Source organism: Arachis hypogaea, chromosome 17, assembly GCF_003086295.3.
Source record: "Arachis hypogaea cultivar Tifrunner chromosome 17, arahy.Tifrunner.gnm2.J5K5, whole genome shotgun sequence".
NCBI lineage: Eukaryota > Viridiplantae > Streptophyta > Magnoliopsida > Fabales > Fabaceae > Arachis > Arachis hypogaea.
The window spans coordinates 77,371,834-77,384,020 of record NC_092052.1 but is presented as its reverse complement, the minus strand read 5'-3'; the positions used below and the strand labels follow the sequence as shown (position 1 = coordinate 77,384,020).

Below are 12,187 nucleotides of genomic sequence, written 5' to 3'. Positions count from 1 at the left end.
GCCTATTGACTGCTAGGAAAGAGTTAAAACAATAGTATTAACTTGGTTTCAACTTTCAAGAGAAATGCAACTTTTCAATTCAACACAACACAAAAATAAATCAATTCAGAGTTTAATAACATCAGTTCTATTCTATTCTATAATTCCATGGCACCCAAGAATAATATTAACAAAAAAAAATAAATCAATTCAACTAACACATTCAACACAACACGGCCATAATAACCAACTCATATGCACCGATTTGATTATAGAGACTTGCTACTTAAATTAAACTTCAATCAAATACAGAATTCTATTTCATCAAATCCAATAAACATAATAGGGTTTCCAAAAGACATTGTACCTACCCTGTGATGCATTCTTCATCAGCGGATAAGTCCACGCATATTCTTCGCAAGTTTTAAAACTTTTTCAAATCCTGTTTAACCATAGGAAAATAAATAGGAAAATCAATGACAGAAAGTGTGAAATAGGAAAAGAAATAAAAGAAAGGAATAAGAATAGGACTTACGAAGAAGCAAGAAGCTAAGATTGATGAATGCCTGGAGAGTCTAGGGGTTTTTAACCTACCACCATAGAATATCTCAAATTTAATCACCATAAAAGGAAAAATGACCTTAATAGCAAGATAGCAAAGAGTACAGCTATATATGGTTCATCAATTAAACTGCGAAAATATACAACAAAATGTCCCGCCACATAACATTCAAATGATAGTTTATTCAATATATATATATATATATATATATATATATATAAAAGCATAAATAGAACCCAGACAGAACAAAACTAAAACGTGAACCAGTGTTATCCAGATTCAAGGATCAATCATGTGCGGCAAGAAATAAGCAAAGTAAATATGTAACATTCCTTCTAGCAAAATACCGTGCTTAAGTCAGGGTATTTCTACTAGAAGGAACATTACGTAACCTTTTCTAGTATTAACTACTTAATTATCGAGCCTTTGTATCGAGTTCGCGTTTCAATTTTAAGAAAATACCAGAAAATTTTGTTTTTATTCATTAAAGTCATGTTTCAAAGATTTTCAACAAATAATAATCACATAAATATTATTAATAATAATTCTTATACAAAAGAAACAAAATGAAACTCAAATACAATATGCCAAACCTACCCCTCTGTGAAATAAAATTTCAAGGGACAACAGCGAGGGGACTCTATAAGAGCAATTTAAACCATAAAGAAAACCTACTAATCGCTCGCAGCTTCAAATTGCGTCTTCAAACCTGTGTCACTGAAAGGGTGGAAAATTTGGGGGTGAGAACCAAACCACATGTTCTCAGTAGAGGTCGAAAATGCCGTTAAAGTAAAGAATAAAGCGCAAATAGTTAGTGTAACGACCCAATTTTCAATACGCCTAGGACATACCAGAAACTGAGTGCTACCAATTTGTCATCCTAATTATTATCTATTATTTATTATATGAGCCTGATTCGTTGTTAAAAACGTAGTTAATTTGCGGGGTATTTTTTTTCTTTTCTCTCTTGTTATTTTCGGCTAAAATGATGAAATGAGACAGCTTTGGAGGTCTTGGGGGTGTAAGGTGAGTTGTGATTGGTTGGCTTGGAGGTGGATTAAAATAATATTAAAATATCTCTGGTGTACAACTACTAAAACTAGGTGTATCGGAACACTCGTAAAAACATCTCTAAAAATTATTTTCTGAGCTACTAGCATAAATGACACTAGTAACATATTTATTATGAGAATAAAACATGTATAATGAGGTCTTAGCATTGCTAAATTCATCAGAGAGTGCTGGTACTAAGCTGCACCAGTAAACCGTAAACCCGGTTAAACCGATTTTCTGTTTTTAACAAAAACAGACCAGGTAACCTTATAATATCATTCAAGCATGTTCTAATACTAATATAATGATAATATTATACTATTATCTATCTTCTCTCATGAATCGAGTCCGGTTCATTAAACTGAGACTATTTACGAAAAACAGAATCAAAACTCCTAACCAATACGGTTCAAAAACAAGGTTCTTCGTGATTGCGTTATCGAGCTTGCCTCAAAAGAGGTTCTAGCTTAAGGATGACATAATGTCAATGAGGATCGAGATACTTGTTGATATAGAAGAGGTGTTCTCTTTACTGATCTTCCGGAGAAATCCGTGCCTTTAGAAAAGATCTCATGTACTCGAAAATCAGGGTTGTTACAGTTAGCTTCGTTCAGAGACATTTAAAATAACACTGTTTTCATTAGCCTTACGAATCCTCTTGAAAACCAACAGTTTAACATTCAAAATCCAAAACTTTCTTTAAGAGCATCAGTTAATTATCTAAAATCTTAAACCCATTTTTTTCTTTATAAAACTCTTAAAAGTTTTCCTATACTGTATGAATGACCAACTTGTCTCAAGCATAGGTTCAATTAAGCCTATGCTGTAAGAATTTGATTTTTCATACTTTACTAGTCCATAAACATAAAAAAAAGTTACCTACACGGTATAAATGATCATCCTGTTCCAAGCATAGGTTCATTAAGTCTATGCCGAACCAGTCAGATACTTTATACAGTACTAGACCTCAAACACAAACCAGTCACGGTCTCAGCCCCAAGCAATTCAGTCAACACCTAATTCACCACAATCCAGCCAATCAGTTACAAACACAAGTAATGAGGTTCAAACACAATCAAGAGCAATTACATCAAGTATAGCAATTAACAGTTAACAGAATTATTCACTTAGGCAAACCAATTACAATATACACACCCAAACAATGTCACATAGATGCATATAATGAATGTCTAGTCCTAGTACAGGCCATGAGCTCATGTGTCAGTTAGCACCTGCATTCCCGACATTTATCCGGTCATGAGTTCACGGTTTCCTGGATACGATTTTCCGTTCAAATAAATGCACATAAAATTATTAGCAGCTCTATTGAGACAGCCTCTATTTTCTACTCGCAGGAAATATATACTCTTGGGAACGGAAAATTGCTGTAGGTATCCTAGTTTTCCTACAGAAGCTCTTGGGTTGCCTCAGGACAACAAATAAAAAAACAAATATCTCTTGGGTTGCTTCAAGTAACAGATAAATAAGCAAATATGTCTTGGGTTGCTTCAAGCAACAGATAAATAAGCAAATATCTCTTGGGTTGCCTCAATGCAACAGACAATCATATAATAAGTACTTTATTCTTTCCTTTTTCTTTCATAATTGCAAATACGCAAGCGGGACAAGACCCACGCCCTTGCCAACAATCTCATAGACCAAATAATCTTTTCTCAAAAGAATCAGGAAAGTTATCGTCTTTAAACAAGTCTTAAATATTCATTTTGATTAAGTCCTTATACTTTTATGAAAATTTGAACATGATCTCTTCTAAAAATAGGACTTAACCACCCTTGCGGGTCTAAACCAAACAATTTACCAAACTCTTTCAACCTTTCCAGCATCACATCAATTCAGAATCAAACAAATTTCAACATTGAATCAGCTATATAACGCTAAGGTTCATCTTTAATATAGAAAATAAACTCGGAATTACGCAACTTTACGTCCAGGTGTTCATCGTGAAATAATATTTTTAACAAATCAAAGGTCATGATTTTCTGATTTCTCTAGCTTTAGAAATAGAGGAAAAACCGTGACTGCTCTACAGTGTGTAAAACCAGAAAATAGCAGCAGCATGTGATATTCAAAATTCAATATAAAATCTAAGTTAAATCCAATGACCTTAAAAATTAATATGGTTCAACTTCACTCATCCAGGTTTCTTTTCCAATTGGCTCCAAGACATTATCATTTTTAATAAAAAAGTTATGTAACTTAGAAGTTGAGTAATTTTCCGCAGAATTCTGTTTTAAAAGTAAATGAACTTATCTTCTTCCAAGACCCATAACTTACTCATTAAAACATAGACAGCCATGAAAGTTAAGTCACATATGCTAAACATACTTAATTTTCACTTCCAATTGGTTGAATCTCGATATCTGACCAGATTCAAAAGTTATAAACTCTCAAAGTCATTGATTTAAGAAAACAGAATCTGGGGTTTATTGCATAATGCATCGTTTTTCAAAAATTCATATCTTTAAAACCACAAATTCAACCGTTCTGAAATTTTACGAAATTAAAATAATAGGACTAAAGTTTCATTTAAAATTGGTTCTATTTCAAAATTCAATTCGAAACATTCACAGCAGAGCCAACAAGTTACTGCTGTTCCAAAAATTCTACAGTAAAAATCAGATTCCACAACCATTACTAAAAAATTCACCATAAATCATATAATTAATGAAAAGATCTCAAACTCTCCAGTTCAGTCCCAATTATTCCCAAGTTTAACCAAGACTTGGTTTCACACAATTCCGATCATCACATAATTAGTTACAGCTTTTCAAAGTTACTGTTTTCATTTAAAGGTAATGCAGAAATCAGATTTCACGGCTTAACTTTGAAAAATCATAACTAATTCTTCAGTTAATACGAAACCTTCAAATTTAAATTCTAATAACTACACTTGTTAAAGTTTACTCATATTTTAATCTCATACCATTTTGATCACTAGAAAATTACTGGGTCGTCCTCAAAGTAACCATTCTATTTTGAAAACCTGATTCTTAATAATAGTTTAGTCTTTTAGGTCCTAATTCTTCAACAATTCTCAATCCAGTATCAAATATATCGAATGATTATCTCAGTCTCAACCATTTATACATAATCAATCAAAACCACAATTCTCAACTAGTCTCGAGTCACTTTCACAGCCATAGCAATATACCAAACAACCATTTCAACAACCAACAATCAATAATTCAATCATCTACCACACATAGTTACAATCAATTCAATCACAACACCAAGCACAATCGCAACCACAATCCAACATTCATCTAATCAATTAATTACTCACAGCTATTAATCCTATTTGCAGTTATTCAATAAACCTTGTAGGCGTTCTTAAATTAAAACCATTTAAATTAAACCCCCTACCTCAGTTAGTCGAGACCGTCGAATTTAAATGCGATGATCCCCTTCTTTTTCCAGTTTACAGTAGCCAGTTGATGACCAGAATTCACTACCCATACATATAATGAATCCGTTCTTTAGCAAGCGCACCAAATTATCGTCAAGTAATAACCTACAGTGGAGTGGGGTCGAATCCATAGAGATTAATTGGATTAAGCAAGCAATAGTTGATTAATTAGCTTAGTTAGACAAGCATAATTAGATGATAAACAACAAGAAAATGTAAATGACATGAAAGTAAAGGAAAGCAATAAAGTACAAGAAAGTAAATGGCAAGGAAAATAAAGTACGAGAAAGTAAAGTGCTGAAAATGTAAAGTGCAGAAAAGTAAATAACCATAAAGTAAATAAAAGAAAGAAAGAAAAAATAAAGATTGGGATAAAGAGATATTGCATTCTCCGGATTAATTGATTTCATCTCATCTTCAATCATGCAACTCATTGACCTCTTGGCAATCATGAGTGATTGAGTCCCAATCCCTTGGTAACTCAATCTCCCCAATCTTGATCAATAGCCAATTCCTTGGTCTAGTTACTCATGAGAGGAGATGAAGCTTGTTCCCTGATTATACCACACATCCTCATAGATCCAAGTAGTGGGTGGATTATATGTCACCATATCCAATCACCAAAACCCAAATCTACTTAAGTGTGAGAAAGGATTTCAAGCATGGTTTTATGATTCCTCTTCCAAGGTTCACATAAAACCCAAATACATTCAATCTCTTTTCCAAGATAATTGAATGCTAGAATCAAGAACAAAATCCCTTCTAGTAAATCAAAGAGATATGAAGAGAAGAAGAAGAATAAAAATAATCAATCCATTGAAAAATAATAGAGCTCTCTTTCCCAATGGAAAAAGTTAGTAATTCATAACTAAATTATTTACAAAGTAAGAAAGAAAAGAGAAGAAATTGATGGTGAATAGAGAGGGTCCTAAGCATAGTTATCAGACCCGGCTCGACCCGGCCGGTTCGACCGGAAACCCGGTCACCCGGTCACCTGCCCGGGCCGAGCCATACGTTGAACCGGACTTGCAATTAACCCGGTGGAACCCGGTTCAACCCGGCGGGTTTTGATGAAAACCGGTGACCCGGCCGGGTGACGTGACCCGGTCCGGGTTGGGAATTTTTTTTTTTTTTTTTTATTCCTAAGCAAAACGGCGTCGTTCTAATGCATATTTCCCCCCTCCCCAAACTGAACTGAAACCTCAAACCCTAATGGCTATCCCCCCCTTCCCCCATTGCCTCGCCCTCACGCCCTCACCTCACATCTCCTGATCTCTCTAATGGCGTCTGAGAAGAGTTCTCACTTCTCACTTCTCTGACTCTCTGAGACTTTGAGAGTCTAACTTCATCAACCTCGTCGTCACTCTCAGTCTCGCGTCGTCCTCGTCGTCACCCCCCTGCCAACCTCGTCGTCGTCACTCTCAGTCTCGCGTGGTCCTCGTCGGCTCTGTTCATCAAGTCGCGGCCTCACCTCTCGTCGGCGCTGTTCATCAAGTCGCGGCCTCACCTCTCGTCGGCGCTGTTCATCAAGTCGCGGCCTCACCTCTCGTCGTCACTCTCAGTCTCGGGTGGTCCTCATCAGCGCTGTTCATCAACTAGCTCAGAAAGCTCAGAACGCTTCTGCGGCCTCACCTCTCCGTCACTCACAGTCTCTGCCTCAGTTCCTCTGCTCCCTCAGGTCAGTGCCTCTGCTATTGACCTATTGTTATGGAATCTGTTGATAAATTTGATTTTTTAGAGTAGTTCTTGAATTGTATTGTTGCTGGATTCTGGTGGGTAATTTGGTATCTGTTGAATTGAATTATATTGTTGCTGGTTGGTAATTTGGTCTCTGCTTCGGATCCTTGGCATTTGTCAAAAAATTTCTTCATTTTGCTCTCTAGTCCTTTGATTCTTGTCTTGAATCTGCCTTTCCGATCTTTCTCAGTTGAGAGGCACTTCAATTCTGTTGCATTGTTCTTGTCTTCTTGAATTGTATTTTCCCTGTTTGTTGCTGGTTGCTGCTGTTGCTAGTTGCTGTGTTGGTAATTTGGTATATAGTTTTTTAGTTGCTGGTTGTTTAGAGTTGCTGTTAGTTGAATCAGAAAACTTTGGTGTTGTTGTTTACTGCTGGTTTGTTTAGACTTTAGACTTTGGAGTTGTTGTTAGTTGAATCAGGATTCAGGAAACTTTGGTGAAATGGTGGTGGTGGTTGTTGGGTTGCTTAAAAACTGATTTAAGCAAATCCTGTTGCTGAAAATATTTTTGGTTTTTTTGCTAGAATTTTAAAAATGGCTTCATCTCAAACACCATCAGAAACGCCACCATCTCAAGAACAAGCATCATCAGCAACTCCTACCCCTGATCTTACCACTAAAAGAGTTTATAACAATAGAGGAAAGACTGATCCAGCTTGGGGTCATTGTAAACAAATTGTGGAAAAAACAGGGAAAATTACTATGATGTGCATATATTGTGACAAACCTGTTAGGGGAGGTGGGATTAATCGATTTAAGTATCACTTGGCTGGAAAAGGAGGAGATGTTGAGAAGTGCAAAAAGGTTCCACCTGCTGTTGCTCATCAATTTGGGCAAAGTATTGAAGAATTTATGAATAAGAAAAGGAAAACTCAAGAAAATTATGCAGAAAGTTATGGAGCATGTGATGATGTTGAAAGAGAATTTGATAGAATGGAAGAGGTTGAAGCACGACAGCAACAACTCCAACATTCAAGGACAAGGTTGCCACCACCTGCAGCTAGGAAAGGGAAAAAGACTACTGGAATAGAGACTTTTTTCCCATCTTCAACAACACCTGGAGCCCAACCAACGATAAAAAGTGTATTGCAAAGTAAAGAAATTGTGGAAAAATGTGACATTGCCATTGCAAAGTGGATGGTTGATGCTTCTGTGCCATTTAATGCAGTTAATTCAGCATATTACCAACCAATGATTGATGCTATTGCAAACATGGGTGCAGGATATAAAGGTCCAAACTTTGGTAGAGTTCGTGGGTATTTGTTGAGTAAGTTGGTGGAGGATGTGAAAAAGATGATTGAACAGTATCGTGAAATTTGGAAGCGAACTGGATGTACTATAATGGCTGATGGATGGACTGATCGTTGTAGGCGCACTTTAATTAACTTCTTGGTTTATTGTCCTAAAGGAACTATCTTCCTAAAGTCTGTTGATGCTTCTCATGCCTCCAAGACTGCTGAATTATTGTTTAGGCTTTTTAAGGATGTTGTCAACTTTGTCGGTCCTGAAAATGTTGTTCATATAGTGACGGATAATGCTGCAAATTATGTTGCTGCTGGAAGGTTGTTGGAAGCTGAATTCCCTAAGTTGTATTGGTCTCCTTGTGCTGCGCATTGTATTAATTTGATGTTGCAAGATATTGGAAAGTTGAATGAAGTCAGTGAGACAGTTTCACATGCTTCAAAGATTACTAAATACATATATAATCATTGTCATCCACTGTATCTTATGAGGAAGTTTACCGGTGGACGAGAAATACTTCGTCCAGCTCCAACTCGCTTTGCTACCAATTTCATAGCTTTGCAGAGTATTCTGGCTCAAAAAGATGCATTAAGAGCTATGGTAACTTCTAAAGAATGGACAATCTCAGCCTACTCCAAAGAAGCTAAAGCTAAAACATTTGTGGATCAAGTTTTAGACTCTAAGTTTTGGAATCAATGTACAGATGTTGTCAAGCTTACTGAGCCACTTGTTCGTGTGCTTCGTATTGTGGATAGTGAAGATAAAGCTGCAATGGGTTTTCTTTATCAAGCTTTTAATATGGCTAGAGAAGAGATGGTGAAGAGGTTTCGACGAAGAAAGAAGATTGTGGAGCCTTACTTGAAGATTTTGGATACTCGTTGGGATTCACAACTTAAAAGAAATCTTCATGCTGCTGGCTATTGGTTAAACCCTGCTTTTCGATTCAATGCTGCTGAATTTGAAAAACATATGCAAACCACTTCTGGCCTACTAGATGTAATTGAGAAATATTCATATGATGATCCAGAATTGAATACTAAGTTGACAAGTGAGAAGAGAATATATTCTAATGCTGAAGATGATTTTGGAAGACAATCTGCACTGCGTGAACGAAGTACAGTGATGCCAGGTAAATATTTTATTTAGTTTTATCTTTCTTTATTCGTTAATTTATTTAGAAAAGCTATTTGTAATGCATTGCCTCTTTTGATTTTAAGACCAATGGTGGGAATCTTATGGAACTGGAGCACCAAATTTACAAAAGTTAGCCATTCGTGTTTTAAGTCAAACTTGTAGTTCTTCTGGTTGTGAGCGAAATTGGAGTATTTTTGAACACATCCACACAAAGAAGAGGAATCGGTTAGAACACCAAAAGCTTAATGATCTTGTTTTCGTTCATTATAACTTGAGGCTACAACAAAGGTATCTTCTATAATTATTTATCTAATTTTAAAAAGTATTGTTCATTAAAATTTAATCTTTAGTTTAGTAATTACATAACTTGATAACATAGGAATCTAATGAGAAAGCAAAGCTATGATCCAATTTGTCTTGATACATTTAATGAGCATTCGGATTGGATATTGGAAGATTCACCGCCGTTTTTAACTCCTGAAGAGGTTGATGCTCTACGAAATGATTTGGCAAATATGTCCATTCAACCAACTTTGGATGATCTAGGTAAATTCTTCAATTGCTTGAATATTTTAATCGTCAGTTGCTATTATGAATTATTCTTGATATTGATTTGTCAAAAATACACAAATGTAGATCAATTAAATTTGGAAGATGACCAAGATAATGATGGACCAAGTAACAATGCTATGGAAGATATGGATACAAATCAAAATGAGGGAAATGTTGATCAAGCTCCTAATTTGCCCTATGAAGATGTTGATGCCGACTTTGAGCTCACCCCTTGGACTTGATTTAATGATTGTGTTATCTTTAACTTGCTCTAGTTGATTTAAACTGAGAACATATTTTGTACTAAAAACTAGTTTATTAACTCTTCCTTTAGATTATTAGTTATGTTTAAGACTTGATATTTGATTATTAATGTTTGTAAGACTCGCATTTTAAGTTTTAAGACATTATTTCAATTTTATTAATATAATTTTATATTTTTTTAGTTATGACCGGGTTAACCGGGTGAATTAGTGACCCACCGGTTGAACCAGTAACCCGATGACCCGGTCATATGACCGGGTTGATTACCGGTTCGGTTCTGATAACTATGGTCCTAAGACTTCCCCCCAATCCAGCATGCCTAATTCTATGAACTAAGGCCTTTATATAGGCTCTCCTAACTTACAAACTTAAATGAAATTAAAAGCAAATTACAATGAAATAAAAATAAACTATTTTAGATGCTTCTTGTGGCCTTGATTGGTTGACAATTGTTGCTTGAATGAGAGTTGGAGTGGGCTTGGCTGAAGGTTGGGGGCTGCAAGAAGAAGTTGGCGTGTGGTTCCAAGTGCCACTCCCACTTGATTTTGCTATTTGGATTGTGACACACTTTGCAACGTTGAAAGTATGGAGTTTTTTGGGCCTCAAATTGAATGTCCACTATAAAGTATTATATATTGTTGGAAATTCCTGGATGTTAGCTTTTCATCTCCCTTGAAATCAACTCATTTGAAACTCTCAAGTTATGCCCATTTGAAGGTGACTAGGTCAGTCTGTCAAGTAGCCCGGCCTGCCACGCCCACTTCTGTCGTGCCACGCCCCCTATGTTGTAAAACTGGCGTGCCACACCCACTCTTTGGCATGCCACGCCCCATATGTTCCTCTCTGGCCATTAGAACTGGCGTGCCACGCCCAAAGCTTTAAGTGGCACGCCCAATATGAAAATAGAACTGGCGTGCCACACCTTCGATATCAAGTGGCATGCCCAGGTTTTGCAACGCTGAAATAATGGCCATTTTCACCTCCAGTTTTAACGTGCACTATAGAGTATTATATGTCGTTAAAAAGCTCTTGATGTCAGCTCTCCAACGCCACTAAAATTAGATCATTTGGACCTCTACAACTCAAGCTATGTTCCTTTAAAGATGACGAGGTTAGGCTGGTAACTTTGTAGTGATGTGTTTTTCTTGTGATTTCGAGATCAATATAAAGTGTTATATATGGTTGGAAAGCCCTGGATGTTTACTTTCTAATGGCACTGAAATCACTTGATTTGGAGTTGTGTACCTCAAGATATCTTCATTTGAATGAGAGGAGGTCAGGCTGGCATATGTGCTGGCGTGCCACGCCCAATGCTTGGCGTGCCACGCCCAATGCTTGGCGTGCCACGCCCAATGCTTGGCGTGCCACGCCCATAGTGGGGCTCAAAATCACTCTTCTGAAACTTAAGCCTGGCGTGCCACGCCCAAAACACCAAGTGACATGCCCTCTTTGAGACTTGGCTTCACAAACTTGGCGTGCCACGCCCAGAGCTCCAAGTGGCACGCCCATTGTTAAGAGTTAGTTCAAAAGCTTGGCGTGCCACTCCCAGCTTCACACGCCCAGCTTTATTTGTTATTTCCTTCCCCTTTTGTTGCTCTTTTCACCTAAAATTTAGTACAAACCCATTTCAAAGCAATGTACTTTAATATATATCATTTGGTTCATGAAATTGCATTGATTCAATGAGATTATACTCTTTTTATGACCCTTTTAGATAAGAAAAGGGGTACATGATGCGCAGTCATCACAACACCAAACTTAAACTTTGCTTGTCCTCAAGCAAATAAAGAATCATGCAATAAAGTTTGACAAACCAAGGTGAGAAGAGTAGCAATTTTTATGTTCATGGTTGGCTAGTTTCTTATGCATGCTACAATCACAAAATAAATTCAAATGATTGATGCTTCTATCTAGCTCATTTTATGAAATCTTTTTCTTTATATTCCTTCCTTGAAACAAGCTTTTCATTCTTTTCTTAGCTTAGCTTCTTGGGTGCTTTGCACCATTTGTTGACAGCTACGACTCTAAATGCTTTGTTTTCAAGTATTACCACTTGATACATAAGCACCACGAGAATTTAATTAAAGGACTCATTTTGCTCATTTGTTTCTTTTCTTTACTCTCTAATCATTGATTCTCAGAGCCTTGAGCTTGAGGGAGTGCTTTTGCACTTGAGCCTAACCTTGACTCTAAGTGTTTTATTTTCAAGCTTTTTGCTTGATACATAAACACCACAAG

At 36.5% G+C, this 12,187-nt stretch overlaps 1 protein-coding gene across 1 annotated transcript; it reads left to right on the top strand.

Moving 5' to 3' along the window:
• The first annotated feature begins 7,291 nt into the window (after positions 1–7,291).
• LOC112763443 (uncharacterized) lies at positions 7,292–9,927 on the top strand. Its single transcript, XM_025809110.2, has 4 exons — positions 7,292–9,128; positions 9,217–9,421; positions 9,513–9,679; positions 9,770–9,927. Exons 1-4 carry the CDS (start codon positions 7,292–7,294, stop codon positions 9,925–9,927), a joined length of 2,367 nt encoding a protein of 788 aa, XP_025664895.2.
• Positions 9,928–12,187: the final 2,260 nt, after the last annotated feature.